This window comes from Leptidea sinapis, chromosome 47, assembly GCF_905404315.1.
Source record: "Leptidea sinapis chromosome 47, ilLepSina1.1, whole genome shotgun sequence".
NCBI classification, from domain to species: domain Eukaryota; kingdom Metazoa; phylum Arthropoda; class Insecta; order Lepidoptera; family Pieridae; genus Leptidea; species Leptidea sinapis.
The window spans coordinates 7478491-7503275 of record NC_066311.1 but is presented as its reverse complement, the minus strand read 5'-3'; the positions used below and the strand labels follow the sequence as shown (position 1 = coordinate 7503275).

Sequence of the window (24785 nt, the reverse complement as noted above, 5' to 3'; positions counted from 1 at the left end):
AATTGCTTGGAATTTGATCAGAGATCAGACTAGTGCGTAAGCAATATCCGAATTCGGTCCGAGATTTCTAGACATGTACATTCACGGGTACTATTACAACGAAAGAGAGGCATCACCAAAGCTACAAACGCTTTGACCTTCGCCCAAAAGCGGAAATGGCATGGGCTGTACATGTAGCGAGAATGGCTGATAGAATTTATTTATTTATATTTTAATAAAACGGCGTAAACCAATTACAATATTAAAGTAAGTTATTACTTACAAATGAAAAGCTAAACATATTACACAAATAATAGTTAATTAATACAAAGTTTACTGTAATTAACTAACAATTAATAAATATCCAAATATCGTTCATCCATTCCTCTCGCAAAAACATAAGCACTCTGTTAAAATCATCTGCCATCCATCCGCAAATACATCAAAAGCAGAGTTGGCTTCGAGAAGACCGTTGAGAGCGGAGAGAGACCTGGACGTGGAGAAGGTGGACCATAAGAGTTTCCCAGTGGAAAGGACCTTCAGGCAAGAGGAGAAGGGGAAAAAGCCTTAGCCCGCTGGGAAGATGATCTGAAAAGACTGGTGCTCCATAGCACAAGACCGACAAGAATGGGCATCTTTGGCCTTCTTATACAGGGATTCTTGTTAACCATTAAATTGTTTATATTATATTTTAATTTAATCTTACACTTATATTTCTAAAATTAACCAAAGCTAAATTACAAATATAATGTAAATTTGTGTTTATAGTAAAAAAAACTTATTATTATTGTTACTTTCACGGGTACGGATCGGACTCTGATCGGACATAGTGCGAATGTGCTCTAAGACACCCGTATATTCGTAACATAAAAATTTAGCAAACTGACTTCGACAATTTATAAATGAGGTACTCATTACCTTAAAAGTAAATATTAAATATAACATTTCTGCGCTCTAAGGGCCTCTATAGAAATTCGTGCTAATAGGGTGAATTTGTTCGTGTTCAGCCTACACAAGCCTGAAGGTTAACCAATAAATTAGCCTCGCTTGTTGTATCATCTCAAAAGCCCTTCGCTGTGTGTAAGGGTTTGAATTATCACAATAAGTTCTAATTAATTCAAATTCAAATATTTATAATCAAAATAGGGATTTTGAAGTAACAACTACTTTAGGCTATGTTGCTCGTTCGGGTAAAGGTGGCTTGAATTGAGTAAGGGAGGTTTTATTTTAAACTAGCTGACCCGGCAAACGTTGTTTTGCCATATAAATTATTTTTAGAGTTAGACCGTTTCTTGGACATTACAACATTATATATTTTTCTAAAATAAAAGATTTTTTCCAAAATAAACGTGGTCTATGTTACTCCTTATTACATCAGCTACCTGCCAATAAAAGTCCCGTCTAAATCGGTCTAGCCATTTCAGAGATTAGTCGGAACAAACAGACAGACAAAAATTGTAAAAATAAAAATTTTGATGTGGGTAGTGTATATATTCATATACATGTAGTAATACACGGTTATTTCAATATTACAAACAGACACACAAGTTTATTTATATGTATAGATTATTAACAACGTCTCTAAGATTTCACTTATGGCATGTGGAAATAAGCTCCCGTTCGAAAAGAAATGCATGAGACGCGCGAAGAATAACAGAAATTCAACGAGTTTATTATATGTATTATACAGTTAATTTAATTGCATTTCTTTTTATATAAGTGGGGGAAACGTGCAAGTGCCACAATAAAGCAATAGAAAATAAAATCCAAAAATTACATCATCCAAACGAGTGTTGTAAAGAAATTCAGTACAACATTATATCATCCGTTTTCATAATAACACTTCTTTGGATGATGTTATGGTTATTAGGACTGGCTTTTTTAATGTTAGCAGTAAGCTAACTGTTTCAGAATCTTTTATAGAGGATTCATATTATAGGTGTAGATAATGTCTTGTATGCAACTGTTGATAAATAGGTATTAAAACACTCATGTTATTATCATATCATTCACATTCGTGTTTTAATACCCCTTATTACACAACAGTTGCATAAATAACTATAATAAGTTGTGGCCGAGATCGAACCTGGGCTCCGTGGTGTGATTCAACGATTGTATTATGACTATTGGGCCACCACACCGTATTTAATCGTGATGTAAAACCGTTGTAGCTGTTAACTGATAAACAATGATAAGCAACAGGAAAATACATTACCGAGGAGTGGTCGCGTAGGCATTTTGAGTGCGTGATAACCGCTTATGTCAATATTACGTATTTATGATGTATAATTGCTACGGGCGTGTGTGGGTGTTATCTCAAAGCTTTGATAAACTTAACAATTTGTTTAATATTTCAAAGTGATACCCCTCACTTCAAGTTAAATTTGTAACCATAATTTATGAATTATGCGGGACTCGAACCTGCGACTCCGTCCGTACAAGCGCTCTTCCACTGAGCTGACACTTATAACTCTGAAAAAGACGTCAAGTGCGTGTCGGACGCGTGAAGAATTAAAGGCCGGCAACGCTCCTGTTATTCCTTGGTGTTACAAAATAATGTGGGCGGCGGTGATCAATTAAAGTTGCTATCCCAAGAAATCGCAATAATAGCCCTTAGTTGAAACCATTTATTGACGGTTTATACAAAGCTTATATTTTTACAACAAAAATAAAATTATATATCTACGGAATATGAGAAGATTTTTCATTTTTTCATTACTTTTGCTAATAATTAATTCTAGATTTGAATTATTTTTTACCAATATTATTTTGTGTGGACTTAGTTTTTCCAATATCTATGAAGAATTTATTGAAACACGGGTTGACAGTTCTGCTGTGAAACAATTTCATTATAACAACAGCGAGCATATCTTTCGAAATAATTCTTGATGTTTTGAAATATTATTGACAAATTCATAAAAAAACAGTAGTCTATTTATTATGTACAGAACAACGTCCGTCGGATCAAACCCCCCCCCAAAGATCGCTATGACGATAGGTCCTGCGCTGCCCTCATCCAACCTATTCCGGGGGTGGTGGCCCAGCGTGTGGTGTCGCATCAGAATGGCATCACCCCATCTCCTCCCGTGGGTGCCGTAAGAGGTGACTAAGGCATAATAGAACGGAGGATAGGCAGCAGCACCTTTCCGAGAAGCAACAACATTTACTGCGAACCCCTCAAGAAAAAGCCGGCCGCTGGTCCGGTTCATGCTGATGGAGAAGAACAACTTACGACAGGAAAATGTGGAATGATCTGGAGGAGGCCTATTTCGGCGGAAAAGCGAGCAATGATTTACATAAGATATAGTATATATTGGGTGAAATATAATTATAATCATTTATATATACCTTATTAGTATGCCAGCAATAAAGGCTTTATTCATTCATCGAAGTATATAATGTTGCCATTTGTAATAAATTATTTACAAACTATTATATTCCCTTATATACATGTTATGTATAAATTAATAAGTGGCTATTAGCTGCTATTCCAACGCAACAGTTAAATGTTGGGACTGAAAAACAGTGCCAAAATGGCGCCATTACACTAAGGTAGCATTTGTGCCATTTGGCACAGTACGCTTCTTTTTGAGAATGAGTCATAGATAATACATACTATCACAAAATGATGGCACGCCCAGCGCCTACTACTCAAGATCAGGCTAGCGAAACTCCTTAAGAAAAAAGGGTTTGTATGAAACGTGCAGTCATTGATAGATTGACACTCGCTATAATCTTGTTAAAAACGGACATAGCCTAAATCCACTACGTTATAAGCAACTGTTCGCTTTCAAATTTAGCCGGATTATACTTTGTCGCCATAATATTGTAAATAATATTTGAAACTTATCTCAAATCACTGCACGTTTCGTAATAAACTAAATTTCAATTTTTACTTAGACAGTTCCGCCTCTTAAAACGTAGTATTTACATCCTCTTTGCTCAGGATTCCTCTTACTGTTTACTTTGATATTTACAATGATTAAGGTCTTACTATCAATTTTGTTTTGATTTTTCATGGTGTGATGGTGGTTTGCTAAAAATACCTTTTTATACTATTCTATTCTAATTTAAGATTTTCGTAAGCTTAAACAGACGGGATAGTAAATTTTAAGATAAACACCGTGACCGCATAACAATCACAGCAAACCAGATGTTTTCCTCGTGTAAAAAAGATTTACGAACTAATTTCATTTTAAGTAAAATAAAAGACTTACCGCTAGCACGGACGAGTAAAAAAATAAGGACTCCGTGTCACTTAACATAACAGTGACGCATCAAAACAAGCCAGTTAACGTGTAAATACACAGCCCCACGCACACACTTATACTAATATAAGCCTATCAGCCGCCATTATGACATCTACTATCGTCTGTGATGAATCAGTTTACGTCGCAACAAATTATTTTAAAATGCTGCCGTGTATTGAGAAATTGTGTAAAATTAAAAAATTTGAGCTAAAAGTAATGTAAACGGGACATAATTTATGTTAGCTGGTATCCCCCGTAAATGCACACACACTAGCATAAAGGTGCTTCACTTGTTTCACGGCGCGGAGTCCTCAGTAGAAAGACGTAGTGTTGGTAGCCCATCCCTAAGATGTACCGACGATCTGGTCAAAGTTAAGGTTGAAGGAATAGGTTGGATGATGGCAGCGCAGGACCGATTGTCATGGTGATCTTTGGGGGAGGCTTTTGTCCAGCAATGGACGTCTGCCTAATCATATCGTACTATTATAATTATATAATATTTTTTTTTATGGAATAGGAGGACAAACGAGCGTACGGGTCACCTGGTGTTAAGTGATCACCGCCGCCCACACTCTCCTGCAACACCAGAGGAATCACAAGAGCGTTGCCGGCCTTTAAGGAAGGTGTACGCGCTTTTCTTGAAGGTACCCATGTCGTATCGTCCCGGAAACACCGCACAAGGAAGCTCATTCCACAGCTTCGTGGTACGAGGAAGAAAGCTCCTTGAAAACCGCACTGTGGAGGACCGCCACACATCCAGATGGTGGAGATAATATCGTAACTTGTGGCGTGTCGTGTGAAGGTGAAATTCGGCGGCAGGAATCAGGTTGAACAGCTCTTCGGAACACTCCCCGTGATAAATGCGGTAGAAGACACACAATGAAGCGACGTCTCTACGCAACGCCAAGTGATCAAATGATATCTCAAATATGATGTCTCGCGTAATATTATTATGTTATAACAATAGCAAATCACCGAATATTGGCTATAAATCGAAAAACAAACAAAAACTCAGCGTACTCAAGGAATTAAATAGATCTGCCCTATATTGATGGAATATCTAAACAAACAAAATGAAAACCGTTAAATATTTTTGGCCCGCTTCAAACGAAACTTTTATAAATCGTGCCGCTTGATGACCGAGCTGTTAACGATACTTCAACAACTACCTCCACTTGCACTTTACAATAAATATTACAATCTTTAGCGGTTTGACTGTTTATTTATTATGGCAGAACAGAATTCGAGAGTATAGTAAATTGAATAATGTTTATATACACGCTTTAATTATATTTTCGAGTGGTGCTTCCTTGTGTGTCATAGAGGTTGTGTTTTTAGCAGTGTTGTAATAACGGAAAAATAATTCTTTGTTCCGGTCAGAAGGGTGCCTTAGCTAGTGAAATTACTGGGCAAATGAGACTTAATATCTTATGTCTCAAAGTGACGAGCGCAATAGTAGCCGCTCAGAATTTTTGGGGTTTTCCAAGAATCCTGAGCGGCACTGCATTGCAATGGGCAGAGCGTATAAATTACCATCAGTTGAACGTTTTGCTCGTCTCGTCCCTTATTTTCATTAAAAAAAAACTGCACAATGTGCGGCCTTAAGTGGATCCTTCCTTAGTTGACATATTGTATTACTGGTTCCTTCGCTTCTTGACACTTCCTGCATGTCTCAACCCGTAAAGATGGTTAAAATGTTTATGCATATAAAAGCATTGGCAAAATGTAAAGTAAATATATCGAGAGACAATTGTCTGTATATTTTTTTTACTTTGTCAGACATCAGTGGACAAGATTTAGCGAAATCTGTAATTGTGCAAATCATTGTATATGGTAGTATGTTACCACGTTACAATTATCAACTAAGCGTTCCTACTCCCCGAAATATTATGTGAAAATCACATCTAAAGTCGCAAAAATATGAAGAAAACATTTTTACATTAAAATGTATACGGTTGCGGGTTATTACAATACTAATAAATATCTGTTGAATAAAATTTTGAGTATTATTGTACATTGGTAAAGCATTACTACTATTTATTACATTGTCACTTATACCCCAAAAGCGTAAATCCCCGAATAAAATAAAATGCATAAAACGTTATGTTGAATTCGCATAACTTATGTTTTTTTTAATGAAAATAAGGGCCGAGACGAGCAGGACACAGCTGGATTCAGCTGATGGTACGCACTGCCCATTACAATGGAGTGCTTACTCAGGATTCTTGAAAAACCTAAAAATTCTGAGTGGTGCTACAATTATGCTCGTCACCTTGAGACGTAAGATATTAAGTCGCATTTGCCCAGTAATTTTACTAGCTACGGCGCCCTTCAGACCGAAACACAGTAATGTTTATACATTACTGCTTCACGGCAGAAATAGGCGCCATAATCTGTGTAACCCTGTGCATAGGAGCCTCCCACTGGTAATGTGGCTTTATTATTCCCAAAACAATACGCGTGTCAATAATAGAACATTGTAATAATTAAAATCTTTAAGTAAATTAACTTTAATACAACTCATCTCCTTACGTCCCGATATTTTGATTGGCACATTAATATAACTAAGTTCGATTGATTTGAGAAAACTCGGCAAACTTTTCAATTGAAATTGTAATATTGTAATCAATGCAAAAGGAAAATACTTTTGTGAAACTTCGACGCGACCTCTCGAGAAACAGAGTTCAGTCAAAATTGCGTGAATTAAAGTCATATACGAGTAATAAATATAGTTTACTATTTACAATTTATTTATTTATTTTCTATTTTGATTTTTATAATGTTATACATATAATAATAATAAGCTCCAATTGATAAGATTACTATCCAAATTAAAAAAAATATTTCGTTGGAATTTTTAATGGAAAATATTCTAATGTAATAAAATAAAGTTTATACAAGTTTTGTGAAGTTTTGTCAGATCAGCAGTTCATTAAACACAAATGATTGATTTTTTGTGTAGGTATGAATTACTTATATCCATAATTATTAATTATTTACAAACTTTATTATGTAACCCAGTCCTATAAAAATTTTAGATAGTTTGGCCCAGTAGTTTTCATTTTATGAACATTTTTGTTAATCTCGAAGATATAATTGTTTTTTGTGTACGGCTTTTTTAAGAGTTTTCATTCAGGTTGATTATATATTATAATAATTAACTGACACTAAAAAGTAAAAAAAACTACGTTTAACAAAACCGACTTCATAAACTGAAAAGTATCAAATAAATAAAAATTTTGATTTAATACACCATTACTACACACTTTAATATTTATAAAATACAATTATTTGTATGTTGTATGTACATCTTGATAGCGTTGAAGTCAGTGCCAAGCCAAATTTAATAGTAAGTACCTACACTCGCCACGCGTGACTTTGAGCGGGATAGCTTCGTCACAGAACGAAAAAAACAACCCAAGCGGACAGACACGCGTGGCCAGACAACCTTAATAATTACAGCTGTTTATAATAATAAGTTTATAGGCTTGGCACCGACTTGAAACCTATCAATAGGTAGCACATATAAATAAAAGCATTTTATTAATATTAAAGGTAAAGGTGTATTAAATTAAACTTTAAGTTATTTAATACTTTTCAGTTTTTGAAGTCGGTTTTGAATAGAATTTGAATAGAATTCCTGAATATGTTTGGGAAGGCCTTTTAATCATGCGTATATCTGTTTATTTGTCAGTGTATGCTGTTAAGTAAGAATATAAATTGTAGACGTGGTAAAGTCGCGCAGTATTTCGTGTGGAATAAGCTGCTAACTGCGATCCGTTCTAGCAGAGCTAATTGAATTAAGCTGAGTTTGGAGTTTTGTTACTCATAGTTTTACACGTGCAACGTTGAACTGTCAGCTGTCGTTACAACTTACATGCTCCTTGGTAACTATTAATTGACTCAAATTATCAGTATTTATGCTTTTTAAAGGGCAATCAACTTTTTTTTATGATAATAAGGGACGAGACGAGCAGGACGTTCAGCTGATGATAATTGATACTCTCAAGCGATTAAAAAGCTAAAAATTCTGAGCGGCACTGCAATTGCGCTCGTCACCTTAAGACATAAGATGCTAAGTCTCATTTGCCCAGTAATTTCAATAGCTACGGCGCCCTTCAGATCGAAACACAGTAATGTTTACACATAACTGCTTCACGGCAAAAATATGCGCCGTTGTGGTACCTTAATCTAGCCGGCTTCCTGTGCAAAGGAGCCTCCCACTGGTAATGTAACTGTAAATCATCTTCAAGCATGGTCTAAAAATCTATGCTTGCTAGATACACTCTTAGATAATTTAAACGTCTAGATAGAACAGGCCAGGAATATTAGTTTAGTGTGCGTGACAAGCTACGTCTTACACTCGCAATTTGTATGACACTTTGTGTTAGTAGCGTGAATTCTCAAAATAGAGGTTAGTTCTAATCTCAATTTTTTTGACGATTTCACAGCTGTCATATTCTGTACTATGTCTAGACTTATAAATGATCTAAGGATTTTTAAAAAAACAATGCCCAATTAAAGTTCATTGTCATATGAGGATTTTTTATGATGTTAGTGGTTTTTATGGTGAAAGTAACATTTAGGACCATTAGATAATTTGGAACATTATCCTTCTTAATAATAAATTAAACAAGAGGTTAAAAGTTAAAAGTCTGACTGGTATATTTAAACAAAAAAAAACCCTTAAGGATATTCTCTAAAAAATCTCCATTTAACTTTCCAGCCAAGTTGCCCTACAAGTCGAGAGATGAAACGAGGAGTGAAATTAAATTGAGGAGCGTTCAAGGCTGCCAAGCAAATAATGTGAATTTTATTACGATAAGACGGTAAAGGACTCTCAAAATAATCCTCTTTTATTGTGATCCTTACTTCAGTACCGTGATCTTATTGTAGCATATATGTTCGCATTTCCATAAAATACATCCATAATGTTATCTACAAGCAATATTATGTTGCCCCGTTCAAAATATAATAATATTGTGTTCAGCACAATGCAGTCCAAGAAACATAGAAGAGTTAAGTTTCGAAGAGCTGTTTCTTCTGATTCCTGCCGCCGGTATTCTACCTTCGCACGACACGCCACAAGTTAGAATATCATCCCCACCATCTGGTTGTGTGGCGGTCCTCCACAGTGCGGTTTTCAAGGAGCTTTCTTCCACGTACTACAAAGCTGTGGAATGAGCTTCCTTGTGCGGTGTTTCCGGGAAGATACGACATAGGTACCTACAAAAAAAGCGCGTACACCTTACTTAAAAGCCGGCAACGCACGCTCCTGTGATTCCTCTGGTGTTGCAAGAGAATGTAGGTGGCGGTGATCACTTAAAATCTGGTTACCCGTACGTTCGTTTGTCCTCCTTTTCAATAAAAGCATTAAGGTTATTTTATTAGAGTACAAAATAATGAAGTCACGAATACCGTGAATATAGATAAGTCTCTATATTGACTTCACTCTTAAAATATATTTTGTAAGGCTGTAGAAAGTGAAATAGAAATCCTTGATTGAGTAACTTTAAATATTTAATGCTTACAATACGATGCCTTGGTTGATGTCCTTCTATATAATAATATATATATAAACGCATCCTTAAATAATTGACACTAATGTCTAAAAGAAGGTCAGACTGAAGATTAGAACTGAAGAAGATATTAAGAACTGATCCTTAGCGGCTTAAAAAAACAGCAATGTGTCTATGTACTAGTTCAGTCAGGCGTTTTCCAAGGATCACTATTGGGACGCCTCCTTATTTTAAGTTTTTATCATATTGAATCATGTTTTCAAAATTGTCATCTGTTATAGAATATCTTAGTTAAAATGGATTTTATCGTATCTTAATGCTATGTAACATACTAGTTCAGTCAGGCGTTTCCCAATGATCAGTATTGGCGCGCCTTCTTTTTCAAGTTCCCTAATCATATTCTACCATGTTTTCAACATTGACATCTTTTATAAAATGTCTTAGTTAAATTAATGAATTTCATCGTATCTTAATGCTATGTACTATACTAGTTCAGTCAGGCGTTTCCCAAGGATCACTATTGGGACGCCTTCCTTTTTTAAGTTTCCTAATCATATTGAATCATGTTTTCAACATTGTCAACTTTTATAGAATGTCTTAGTATCGTCGTATTGTCGTATCTTAATTCTATATAATGAATTTATCTCAAAAAATAGATTAATTAAAATTTAATTACAATTGTTATAATAAAGTTCTTGTATTTAATACTTAAATAAGAAAAAAATCATCGACTATCATCATGGTCTTCTTAATCATTACAGAATCTGGTGTATGTTATTTGATTAATACGGTCGCATAGAAAGTAAAAAAATTATTGCGAATTTTTAAGTAGTACAGAATTAAGTTTGCATCGAAAAGCAGCACTGGAACGTCGATTACTCTGGTGTTGTAGGGGAATGTTCGCGGCGGGGATCGCTTAAAGTCGGGTGGCCCTTACACCCGTTTTTCCCCTCTCTCTCATAAAAAAGGTAGATACGCTGTTTTACCCACTCAATCATCTGATATTAAAATGTTAACTTGAAGATACATTACTTGGCAATAATAACAATATATTTATCATAATATTTTTATCGCAGGGCATCGTATGTGTCCGTGCTGACGATCGTGGCCTTCACCCTGGAGCGGTACTTGGCCATCTGTCACCCGCTGCACATATACGCAGTCGCAGGGCTGAGGCGGGCTCTGCGTATCGTGTTGACTCTATGGGCTGTATCTTTGGTAGCCGCATCGCCGTTTGCCCACTACACGACTGTCAACTATCATGACTATCCACCAGGTGAGTCTCGAGTGTCATGGCCTATTCATACGTTTTAGTAAAATCTCGGTTTAGAAGATGGAAAGACGAAATCAACTTTTTAAAACGTTATAAATGTTTTGCCCTTAGTACTTATGCCCATAAGTTTCACTAAATCAATTGTACATGAGTTTCGCATTTCGCTTTCTACACGAGGAGATCTTGTAACGTTGGAATGAGAGTTATAACTCTCATCGAAGTTCTCATCCACATAGTGAGGGTGAGTTTTTGCCATGTCGTGCGTAGTTGAAACACGGTGGCAAATATCAAGTCAGACAGCTTTTCGAAATATTTCCAAAGTCGCATAATTAATCGACATCTCTGCACAATATTAAATGGTCGAGTCGTTCACAGAGGACTATATTAGCCGGATCCGAACTTCCAATGTCTTTCAGAATTGAGTTAAATGCAAAGACATTGCCCAGAAGATCAGGTTTCTCTTTGTGATCACGTTGCAAACAAATGTAAATGTAGCGGTATTCTGCACGTACGTCTTGTCCCAAATTAGGCATAGCCTGTGCTATGGGTTGCAAGACAACGATACATTTAATACAATATACTTACTTAAACATACATAAAAACATCTATATTCATCATATAAATGTTTGCTCCTACCGGAATTCGAGCCAGGGACCTGTAGCTAGCTAGCTAGTACGCTAACCACTCGGCTATGTAGGGCGTCGAGAATACTCGCTAGATATCGTTTGAAGTATGTCATTGTTTTATTAATAGCTCCAATCTTCTATGATTAAGTTTTTACATTGGTGCTGGGCCAAACTTGTATTGATGCTTGGTTGTAGTTATATGTTTTCAAAAATTTTTCCTTATTCTCATTTTTTTTCAAAGAATCCGGCAACGCCTCCTTGGAGTCAGCGTTCTGTGCGATGCTGGAGCTACCCTCTTGGCACATCTGCGAGTTGAGCAGCTTCCTGTTTTTCATCCTACCCGGCATCATCATCCTGTGTCTCTACGTTCGGATGGGTTTGCGCATCAGGTATGTCATGGGGTACGTATCTATTTCAGATTTATGAGTATACTAGCTTTTACCCGCAACCTCGTGCGCGTGTTATAGTTACTTTGGCCTTTTTTCCTTTTAATATACTCACTTTGCAAATAATACACAACAAACTTCTGTGGTTAATACACTTTATAAGCTACCAACTCTATAGTTGGTCTATAACTTTCATACTCCTTTTTCATCCCCACACAGGTCTAAATTTTAAAAACGCTAGAATAAATATTTATTCATTTTTATCAAGTGCCTTAATACAAATTTCATGGTGTTATCTTCGATAATGAAGAACTTTCATACAAACTTCCACCCCCTATTTCAACCCCGCCAAGCCTTTTATTCGCGATTAAAGGTAGCCTTGTCCTTTCCCAAGCTCTTGCCTATAATAAATTTTATCAAAACCGGTTCAGTGGCTTATTCTTTAAATCGTAATAAGCAAACTTACTTTCACATTTATAATATTATAGTAGGGATTGAAGTTATTAATGATATTTCACATGTATAGTCAAAAGATATTACACTTTAAACTCTATTGCTTTCCAAATATTGTATCAAACATTTTCCATGTTACCAAAAATCCTAGGCTTTTGTATTTATTACCCTCGTTTTAGTTTATGCTAACGAGGAAATTGCTGCATTACAATATTCTGCAGTTACAATGATTTATAAATGAAAATGTTTTAGTTTTTATATTTTTCATGCGTTGTACTAAACTGAAAACAATAGAATGCTAAAAAGTTCTTTCATGAATAATAAATGTAGACATATTAGTTTCGAGACGTAATATTATATCTAAATAGTTACAATATACATTGTGGCGCTACAATGACATAAAATGATCAGGGGTAGAACTACATAACCGTAATCATAAAAAAAATACATAATTCACCTAAAAAAAAATCCATAACATATTTTTGGAACATCTGTAAGTAATCTAGTAGCCACGAGTAGCGTAGGCACTAACATTTACTTCTACGCCGCGCCGTAGCCGTCAGAAATCGTAGGCGAATCGCGCCCACTAAAGGGTGATTCAAATTTTGTTTTCTAAATGTGTAATTTCTTTGTTTGAAAATTTCAAAATTACAATTATTATTTACTTGAATTTTTAGAAATATTTTTTTATGATTACAGTTAAGTAGCTTTACCCGCTTGTTCATATAACGTCGCCATTGTAAACTACCTGTATGTCGCCGAATTGGAATTAAAAATTTTAAAGATGCGGGAGTTCTTTACCAGTGGGAGGCTCCTTTATACAGGATACAGTAATGTGTAAACATTACTGTGTTTCGGTCTGAAGAGCGCCGTAGCTAGTGAATTACTGGGCAAATGAGACTTAACATCTTATGTCTCAAGGTGTCGAGCGCAATTGTTGTGTCGCTCAGAATTTTTGGGTTTTCGAGAATTCTGAGTGGCACTGCATTGTAATGGGCATGGCGTATCAATAAACATCAGCTGAACGTCCGGCTCGTCTCGTCCCGTATTTTTATAAAAAAAAATCTTTACCTTTTTATTTTTTATAGACAGTGCGAAAAAACATCACCCAAATACCCCAAATAACAAACTTTTACAGTTGGAGCCATGCTAATCATTCAATCTAGATAAAAATTGTACGAAAATTTATTTATTGTATACCAATACTGTTAAATATAACATAGTTTTGTAAAGAAAATTGTATTATGTTTGTAATAAATTAAAAACGCATCTAATTCTGAATTAAAACTATGGAGATCTTGTGCGAGAGAGGTAACTTAGCTCCGCTCGATTCCTTAAAGCCATTGGCTCGGTCCCCAGCCTTAAAATTATTCTTTTACGTAATCACAACAACTGACTGGAAGAAAAAAAAAATGAGTGCTTGTTTTAAATATAAATTCTGTCTTTTCTATAGGTATAGCCGTATATCCCAAAAATACCCCTTATATTCAAAACTAGCTGACCCGGCAAACGTTGTTTTGCCATATAAAGTATAATTCACGCGATAGTTTTATAAGTAATAAAATATTGCCTATATTATAGCCTGTACATCATTTTGTTCTATTGTCAATAGTTTTTGCAGCGCACGCAAAAATAGGTTTTCGATTTTACACGTTGTGTTACAAAAGAGCAATTTTATTACGGATCCCTAATTTTGAAAAAAAAACATAGCCTATAGCCTTCCTCGATAAATGGACTATCCAACACTGAAAGAATCATTCAAATCGGACCAGTAGTACCACAGATTAGCGCGTTCAAACAAACAAACACTGCAGCTTTATAATATTATATATTCAAAATTACTCTTTTATTTCACAATTAATTTCAGCAACGAGGTTATAAAATAATAATAATTTAATAAAATAATAAAAAGGGACATGAATACTATGTTGTACTTCTGTTAAAGGCGAAAACATTTTAAGGAAGGCATTCTAGATGATTTATATGCCATTAAAAACAGATCGTTTCCGACTAGTCACAAAAATCTCGGCACAAATGTGAGGGCTTGGAAATTGAAAGAATAATATATTTTTGTCACTTTTATGATATATTTTGTGCTCGTAACTCGACTCAATTTCTAATTTACTTGGAATATCTTTGGCGTTATGAAGTTCTGTAGTAAATGTACAATATCTTTATCGAAATGATGACGTAATGCATATTCTTAAGTTCATAATCTTGTAAGGTCGAAATATGATATTTAATCGAAGTATCTATCGTTGTCTATACATTTCTGTGACGTCACAGAAAGGCTTTTTATGCCTTTCGGGTATAACTCTAGGGACTTGGACTTAACAAACTAAAAACAAACATTTTAGAAATTAAAAACAAAATTTATGAACGATGCGGGACTTGAACACGCGACCCCTTTCGTTCCATGCAAGTGCTCTTCAACTGAACCAACCGTCTGACCATATGGCTGTAGATGAAGCGACAAACCGAGAGTTGAACAAAGACATATCAAGATCTATGACCTTTACTTCATTGGAATGGTTTTGAACTCAAGAGGTCACGGGGTCGAGACCCGCATCGTTCATTAATTTTGTTTTTAAATTTAATTTGTGTAATAAGTCCCAGAAGTGAGGGTTATCACTTTAGAAGGTTTAATTTGTTAAAAGTGGTAGCTGATTGGGGCCTGGCCTGATGAATACGGATGATGTGAGTTGGTTGTAGGTCCTTTAGAGTTTTAAATGGTGTGTTGAGCTGCGTGAGGTCTTGCATTAACGCGGAACAATCATGGTGAAATTCGGTTGATCGATTGTTAGAAGTTCAGTGTAATACATTTCTGCTGTTATTGCTTGAACGGATCTGAGGAAGGTGTAGTGAATCATACCACGAAGTGACCTCCAAACTGTCACCTTCAATTTTCTAAGGGTAAGGTTTGCTTGGGCATTGCTGAATCGGTCCAGCCGTTTAGGAGGAGTTCACCGTCGACATACGTACAGAAGAATTATATATATAAAGATATTACGCTTGTTTAATGTCGGTATTGATAATATTTTTCCTTATTTAAAAAATACTAAGCAACTCAACAATATCACTTTCGTATTCGTAAATTAAGGTCCGGATGCAGCTTAACAGATCACATCACTGAGGACGGTGACGTCATGTTATTAGTGGGACATGTGTCGATGGAGATTAACTTTATTGAGGCGAAGTGAGGAACACAGCGAAACTCAATATTAAACTATGTGATAACTTTCACAAAAAGTTGATAATATTTGGGTAAAAATGTGTACAATCTTAATTTCTCTGAAATAATAATTATTAATGTAAGTACTAACTAAACAATAATTGTTAATATGTAATGTAACCAGTACCGAAACTATTAGGACACCTAGTCTGGCCACGAGTGAAGTAACTTGAAGCTTTGTGACTCCTTGATAAGACTCCTCCTACTAAAACATGACTGATGCAAATACAGTTTGCACTTTTCCCACCACTTATAAAGCTTTTTTGGAGCTATTTTGAGCGACAAAAGGTAAAACAACAAGAGTTACAAGCGTAGTGACACTTTTTCCTTTTCCCTGTTGTAGTGCTCTTCAATTAAAAATCGGAACTGGATTGAAAATGAAGCTGAGACCCTTGAATGTAGACCCAAAATTACATCTACCCATTTAATGCATTACGGTGAACGGCCAGCTTTACAAGAAAGTTACAAAAATAAAAAAAATGTGAAAATAAGGGACGAGACGAGCAGGACGTTCAGCTGATGTTAATTGATATGGGCAGGCCATATCAATGCAGTGCTGCTCAAGATTATTGAAAACCCCAAAAATTCTGAGCGGCAATGCAACTGCGTTCGTCACCTTGAGACATAAGATATAAAGTCCTATTTGCCCAGTAATTTCACTTGCTAAGGCGCCCTTCAGACCGAAACACAGTAACATTACTACTTCACGGCAGAAATAGGCGCCGTTGTGGAACTCATGATCAAGCTGGCATTTTGTGCAAGGGAGCCTCCTGCTGGTGCAAAGGACTCTCCCACTGGTTTCGGCTGCGGTGATCACATACTAACAGGACCCGTACGAGTGCTCGATTGTCATCTTGTACAAAAGACGGTACTGCACTATAGGTGTTATACGCATTAGTAGAAGTAGGGTTGGAATAAAACTTGGTCAGAACGAAGTACTTCCTTAAAGTATGCAAAGATATACCAGTAACGATAAATAATTGCGGGAAAAGGCATCCAAAACTATAATATAGTGAGGTACCATTAGTTACAGTTATAGAAGATTGTACTTGTAATTGAAATAGTAATGTGAAAGTCACCAAAACACCTTGTAAAAGTTTAATAACAATATGATCATTGGTTTGGTTGTGGTATTGGAACGCATAGGGAACAAACATAGATTTTTTATTAAAAATATATTTTTTTATTATAAAGGATTTTAATTGTGCACTAACATGATATTTTTATTTACATCTCACCAACAAAATCTTGAAATATACTTGCTTGATTGATTTATTTTTAGAAACTTAAGTTCCTACAGCAAATTTTAAAAGTTATTTATTCGCACCAGCGAAATAAAATTTTCGGAAATGCATTGCTTTTGCAAGTATTTTGGGACTCAAACACGTCTGGTCTTAGTTTTAGTGATTGATACCTTATATGATATATACCTAATATAGATACTTCAAGATAACAGCTTGCCTCAGGTGCAGTCACTCGCACACGGCTGGCGGCGCCGCCACTCTGAATGGGGTGAATGGAAGCGTTCACGGCGAAGCGAGACAAGCACAGTCCAGAAAGAACATCATACGGATGCTGGGTGAGTAAGAGACGATTCACTGTGAGAGGTGCTTAGTCTTCTTTAAAGTAAAACTACGCAAGTAAGCTATAAGCGTTCGAGAAGCTCTTTAAAATCTTTTCGTCTCAAATACCACAGTGTCTGAAGACGAAGGTTTTCAACCAGTGTGTGTTGCCAGTGATGACGTACGGAACGCAGACGTGGTCACTAACTATGGGCCTTATTAGAAAGTTCATGGTTGCTCAGAGTGCAATGTCCTCTACATTGCTATTTCTATGCTCGGATTTTCCTGGCGAGATTGAATCAGAAATGAGGAGATCCGTAGGGGAACCAAAGCTAGCAACATAGCGCAAACGATTGCCAAACTGAAGTAGCAGTGGGCAGGGCACATAGTTCGACGGACAGATTGCCGTTGGGGCAGTAAAGTCCTCGAATGGCGACCACGTACTGGAAGACACAGTGTTGGTAGGCCCCCCACAAGATGGACCGACAATCTGGTCAAGATCGCCGGAATACGTTGGATGAGGGCAGCGCAGCTCAGGACCGATCGTCGTAGAAATCTTTAGGGGAGGCCTTTGTCCAGCAGTGGACGTCCTACGGCTGATGATGATGATAATGAAGTTAAAAGCTCATTAACCAAAAAATTGGTCGCAGATTTAGCCTTAAACGTATTTGCACCCAAACATCAAAGATATCAAGTTCTATTAATTATTTACATTATTTAAATAACGTTTAGAGTAGATAATAAAGACTATTTTTATTTGGATTATCAAGTCCCATCAAATCATTTTGGCCGGGAGTATTCCTCGATATATCACGACACATTTGTTACACAATGGTTGTGAAAAAGTTATTATTTAACACAGCACTTGACAAGCTTGAGTTTTAACAAGAGCAAGTCAAACACTTTATGTCAGTACTTGTGCTCAATAATTTATGATAATATTGATATTGGGATCCCAAATCGAATTATTGATTAATTGATAAGGTTATGTAGAATTTCGAACATTTGCAATACAACGATTTGTATTGTACGAAGGGTATCTCGCTATTGAGATTTTTAGAATATCTATATAATATCATAAAAAGTATCCATTTAATCATCTAGTCAGTCTCCAACCTACAAACCTACCGCCTAAGGCTCCTGTCTCCACATTCCGATGTCAAGAGGATACCACATAGAAAGAGGTGGAGAGCCAGTGCTTCACCTGTGGCCCAGAATATGCAATCATGCTCCACATAAACGGAATATTAGGAGGCTTTTCAACATTTACATAAACGCACTTATAGAAGAGCGTAGCAGCACGCTTGCTGGTTGAAATATTGGTGATGTGTGCTTAAATAATATGAGCTGTGCTGATGATACTGTCAAAGCTGCTTGGCATATGTGAAAAGTATGCAAATTATCACTATTTTCAATATAACACCAACAAAAGTGGAAGCATGGTATTTAAGGGAGTAAATAAGAAAATACCATCCATAAATACGACGACCTGTATAGCCGAGTGGTTACCGATCCTACCTACTAAGCTAGAGGTCCCGGGTTCGAATCCCGGTAGGTGCAAGCATTTATATGATGAATATGGAGAAGAGAGAGAATTGTTTCCGAGTCATGGATGTTTAAATGTATTTATGTAAGTTTATATGAATTTATGTATGTTTAAGTAAGTATATTGTATTAAATGTATCGTTGTCTTGTAACCCATAACACAGGCTATATATGCTTAACTTGGGACAAGATAATTTTTGTAAAAAGTGTGTCAATATTTTTATTATATTACTATGGGGTCATGCTGCTGACATTGATATAGTGTTTGCTCTGCAAAAGAGAGCTGTTCGTGCTGATATATAGATATCAGCTTGGTTATAGACAGTCTCTCAAAGAAAAATTTAAAGAAATAAAAATTATGACTGTTCATTGTCAGTACATTTATGAAAATTTAATATATGTGCACAAATATCGTCACCTTTTTGCTCTTAATAGTGATTTTCATTATTATAACACAAGAAATAAGGGATTGCTTGTAACTAATTCTAGTAGGCTTCATAAGATACATAATAGCTTTAAGGGTAAATGTATACACTTCTATAATAAAGTCCCAGTCACTGTTCAGGCATTATCTATAAATAAATTTAAATGTTTTATAAAAAATGGCTCTGTCGTAAATCCTATTACTCTAATGCTGAATATCTAAATGATCGGACAGCCTGGTACTAGATTGTGATTATTTTATAGCGATAGAAATGACTGTACAATATTGTATATTTTTATTGAAAAGAGCGCAAAATAAGAATGCTGGGAGAGTTTCTTGCGCCGCTTCTTCTCTCTCAGAGCGCCATTTGTTTCCGAAGCGGTAGTAGTATAAGAGCGGACATCAAAAAGAATTCTAAAGGAATCAATTTTGAGAATATAAATGCCTTTTTATGCCTTTATTATATTATTATTATAAATTTAAACGGATGTACACTTCAAAGAGCAGAAAGTTCCAAGTATCTTGGACACATAGTAAGCTCCGACCTCAAAGACAATGCAGACATTGAGAGGAAAGAAGAGCGTTGTCTGTTAACATGAGCTAACATGATAGCCCACAGATTCGCATGTTGCTCAAAAAATGTTAAATTCTCCTTATTCAGAGCTGTACATCCTTTTACACCTGCAGTCTATGGGTTGATTATATTCTTACACAATACAGCTCTCTTCAAGTTCTGTATAATAATGCATTTAGAATGTTCTTGAACCTGCCACGATTATGTAGCGCATCGGGGATTTCGAGGCACGGTGAATTGTTTTTACACAATAATGCTGATACGTTGCACTTGCCGCAACATTATTCTAAATCTATTCCCAAATCAATTTGACGGTCAGTATATTGTGTACCATTACAATTACCATGGTGGTTATGGGAGCTAAAATTTTGTCGAAAAAATGAAAAAAAATATTTAGGGGTGGGTCACCCTTATCATAGCCGATTGCATATCGAGTAGATCTGAGAAAGCACAAAATTTCATACAAATCAGCCGTTTCGGAGGAGTTTGGTAACAAACACCGCGACATGAGAATATTATATATTAGACTAGCTGACCCGACAGACGTTGTTCTGTATATAATAAATAAAATAATGTTTTTATATGAATTTGTCAATAAGATATCATAAAATCAAAAATTACTTCGTAAAATATGCACCCTGCTGTCGTAATGAAATTGTTTCACAGCAGAACTGACTAACCGTGCGACAATAAATTCTCTCATAGAAATTATGTATGGACACATGAAAGGAAAAACAAATTTGTTGTTTTTATTTAATTTAGCAGCATTTTCCTATCTATTCACCTTTTAAACCTTCTCTGGACTTCCACAAATAATTCGAGACCAAAATTAGCCAAATCGATCAAGCCGTTCTCGAGTCTTAGCGAGACTAACGAACAGCATTTCATTTTTATATATATAGATAAATAATGAATGTTAATGCAAACACGGACACACAGTGCAATCAATAACTTTAGTATTTTGTTCACAGCGGCCGTGGTGATAGCATTCTTCGTGTGCTGGGCCCCCTTCCACATCCAGCGTCTGTTCTACATCTACGGCGCCAGTATCAAGTACTACCAAACCATCAACGAGTACCTGTTCCTCGCCGCCGGTATCTTCTACTACGTGTCTGCCACTGTCAACCCGATACTGTACAATATTATGAGTCGCAGGTTCGTCTACCACTCTAGTATAATCTATGGCACAATAAGGTTTAATTTTAGATGCTTGATACCAAGCAACTATCTTAGAGTAACATAAGCTCCCAAAGGCATAATATTTTGTTTTACAGGAACATTTTTTTTGAAAATGTGGGACGAGACGAGCAGGACGTTCAGCTGACGGTATTTGATACCTCCTGCCCATTACAATGCAGTGCCGCTCACGTGTCAAGAATGCTTACACATTAACGCTTCACTGCAGAAATAGGCGCCGTTTTGGTACCCATAATCTAGCCGGGGTCTGGTACAAAGGAGCCTCCCGCTGGCATACATACATGATAGCTTTATAGCCGCGCGTAATATTTAAGTTTTCTTTTTACATTTACACTTCGGAAAAGGTTGTGATTTAATGAGAAGAAGCAGCAAGAGACTCATTGCCACTCTTCTAAATCTAGCTCTTACTAAACAACTTAATATTTCGGAAACTATACAACATGTTCAAAATATTATTTACCTATAAATTTGTCTTAGAACATATTGTAAGATCAAAATAATATATTATTAGTTGAGCGCCCAGTTCGTTCCTTCGCTTTCGACTCATAGAACTAAATAAAATACACCACGCAATTTCAGGTACCGAATTGCTTTCAAAGAAACCCTTTGCTGCCGAAAAATTCGCCGCAAGAAGAGTAGATACAGAGAGACTTCTAGCATCCGAGAGACAATGGTTAACTATCAGTCTGAGGGGACGCAACTGGTGAGGGTCAAGTCTAGCCACGAGAGGCGGTCGCGGGAATCCAGGTTACGAAACAGCAACCACAACTCAGATACTAGCGACAGATGGAAGGAGGGCAGGCTGAATGGATGTAGATACAAGTGCCCGCATGACACATCAGTGCAGGAGTATAGGTTTAATTGACTTCTCGGAAAAGCATTATCGCCAAATTGATCGTGGTGTTTTTACGCCATTGCACTTTTGACTTGCACGGCCTATCTACGTCGATGTTATCGGTAATAGCTATTTATAAAACTGTTGTGTAATAAGGGGTTAACGAATATGGGTTTATCACACGAGGCGAAGAGTGCTTTAATACCTAATTATCAACAGTTGCATTTAAAACCTTATCTACACCCATAATATGAATCCTTTATAAAAGATTCTAAAACAGTTAGCTTACTGCTAACATTAAAAAAGCCAGTTCTAGTAACCATTACATCATCTAAACGAGTGTTGTAATGTTAATGTTGTACTAAATTTTATTACAACACTCGTTTGGAGGATGTAATAGTTATAAGGACATTGGGTGTTTTAATGTTGGCAATAAGCTGTTTTAGAATTCTTAATAGAGGATTTAAAGCATGGGTGTAGATAAATACAATATTTAGCGTTCCAAAAACCATATTGGGAGTACTACGAGTCACAAGAATCTCTAGCTACTAAGATTACATTTTAATTATATCATAATAATCAATTGTAAATAAACATCATCTAAATATATATGTATAACTTCAAATACATTGCACAATCAAAAGGCACCTAAATTAGCTGTGACTGTAAATGTTGTTATTGTAAATAAATAAGATAGAAATAATTAATAACATTTAAATAAAATAAATGTAATTATGTGGGGAAAAAGAGTGTTTGAATTTTAAATGAAAATATGATATCGTCGCTATAGAACATTTTTGGGACTTCTTCTTTGGCAGTCCTTGATGTTAATCTGGCATTGCCTACTACAGCATTCCGAAGAGACCAATATTGGTGGAAATCTAAAGTTGCTAGATCATAAGATATATGATGGCGGTTATTACCAATATAGTTTTACTTCTGCCGTACAGTCAACACACTATATTTTTCAAGTGGAAACTTCTTTTAGCACAGTACCCATATTTTTAGATGAGATACGCAGTTATAGTGTGTGTAAATATACTTGTACATATAGCAGACCGCGAACGCATCTAGATAAATAAAATGTATATATATAATTATTATATATTATTCGAATCAAAATTGTTTATTTCCTATTTTAGTTACCATGAACCTATAGTTTCTATTTTAAATTGTAATAATTTTAATGATAATGATACAAGAGTTGTCGAAATTGTTAACGATGATTCATAAAAGAATAGCATTAAATGTATTTTAAAGTTTCTAATAATTAATAAAATACCATACCTACATAAATAAGATGCAATTCATAACCCAATAACCCTAGTAGCTAAACCAAAAATGTCTAACGCGCCAAAAAACATTTTCACTTCTGTCAGCTCTTCCGGAGTGCAACCCGTAATTTTTATTTACATAAGGTATTTCTGTAAAAGTTTCATTAAAAGTATACGATATGTACATATTTCATTTATTTACACTGGTCTTTTGACAAAATTTCTTTTAAGTAAGGTACTTCTTATTTAAAAAAAATTTTGGATACATTTTAATTACATTAATATCACCTTGTTAGGTTCAACAAATTTATACTTTTCACATAAACTCATAAAAATATGATATTAAAAGTATTTTGAATAGAAATCTGTATAGTACTATAACTAAGTCTTTTTAAACTTTGTAAATTAGCTTGGTATGAACTAAATTCAAAGTCCTGGTACATATTAAATCAAGTCAAATCAAAATCACTTTATTCATGTACGTCATGGAAATGACACTTATGAATGTCAAAAGAAAATCTTATTGAATCCGCTATTTCGTAAAGGATTGAGCTAATGAGAAGAAGTAGCAAGAAAGTCATTGACACTCTTTTAAATCAAGATTTAGATTTTGATCATTTTACATTTAATTTCAATTACATTATGTAAAGTGATGCAACAAAAATACTCAAACGTCAAATAGTCAATGCCTTACACGTGTAAGTCAAAAAAGTAAATGTGAACTAATACAAAACAAAAGTTATTGAGTACAGTAGCTGCAACACACACCGTAAATAAATTACCGTAAATTAATTAGATTTTTATCGCTTTTATCAAACACATCGCTACAGTATAATTTTATGTTGTAAATAATTGTCATAAACTATGAGATTTATTTTAATTAATTTAAAATACCTATATCGTAAATTATTTTACTGTAATTGTACCTTAATATAAAATAATAAAATAAATGTTATTCTTAAGAAAAGTTTTCTTAATTTAGAACTAGCCGTTCCCGCCCGCTTCGCTGGATGATTTTTAAAAGGAAATAAATTAAATTTTATTCATCTTATTACCAATATAATAAAAAAATAAGTAGCCATAAACCATCTTGGATAAATATCGAATCGAATGGTGGTAGTTTCATGTCGATACGATCAGTGGTTTAGGCGTGAAAGAGCCTCAAACAATGACCATTATATATATATATCACGGAGATTAATTTGGATTTAAAATCGGGCGTCACCGTGTTGGTATCCACCATGTTGTTTTAAGTCGATCAGTGCGCACAACCGGGGTGGGCGCTAGCTTGACGACGACTGCGACTTCTCAATGAGCGCTCTACTGATGGACAATAACAACTAACTTCAATCACGTCACTGACAGTGACGACGCAGTGACAACTTCAAACACACTTTGAAAGATGACGTTCGCCATCAGTTCAGCCCAATACACAGAGTAGAATATAATCATACAGGCCATATTACTTTTATATTCTAATTCTCCGACACGGCCATTCTGCAATCCAATGCGCTCTCGCGTTGATTTATCGACGTCAAGTCCAGCCTGGACGCCACAGCGCATAGCACACAAGTAAAGCGTTTACAAACAGCTTTCAATCTCCCACAAAGCAAAGCGTTAAAGCTTTCAGCACGTCATAGTTCTGGCGTATAGCAA

The 24785-nt window shown here is 35.6% G+C and overlaps 1 protein-coding gene across 4 annotated transcripts in view; it reads left to right on the top strand.

Annotated features, from left to right (window-relative positions):
* Window positions 1-24096, top strand: part of LOC126978135 (neuropeptides capa receptor-like) — a 93614-nt gene extending 69518 nt beyond the window's left edge. For 3 of the 4 annotated variants that reach the window (XM_050826877.1, XM_050826878.1, XM_050826876.1), the window contains exons 4-8: window positions 10825-11024; window positions 11889-12048; window positions 17185-17297; window positions 20795-20978; window positions 21600-24096. In XM_050826877.1, the coding sequence (XP_050682834.1) occupies window positions 10825-11024; window positions 11889-12048; window positions 17185-17297; window positions 20795-20978; window positions 21600-21885 (943 nt within the window). In that variant the 3' untranslated portion in view covers window positions 21886-24096. The remainder of the gene's footprint in view (window positions 1-10824; window positions 11025-11888; window positions 12049-17184; window positions 17298-20794; window positions 20979-21599) is intronic. The other variant, XM_050826879.1, reaches the window with a different exon arrangement.
* The last annotated feature ends 689 nt before the right edge of the window (window positions 24097-24785 follow it).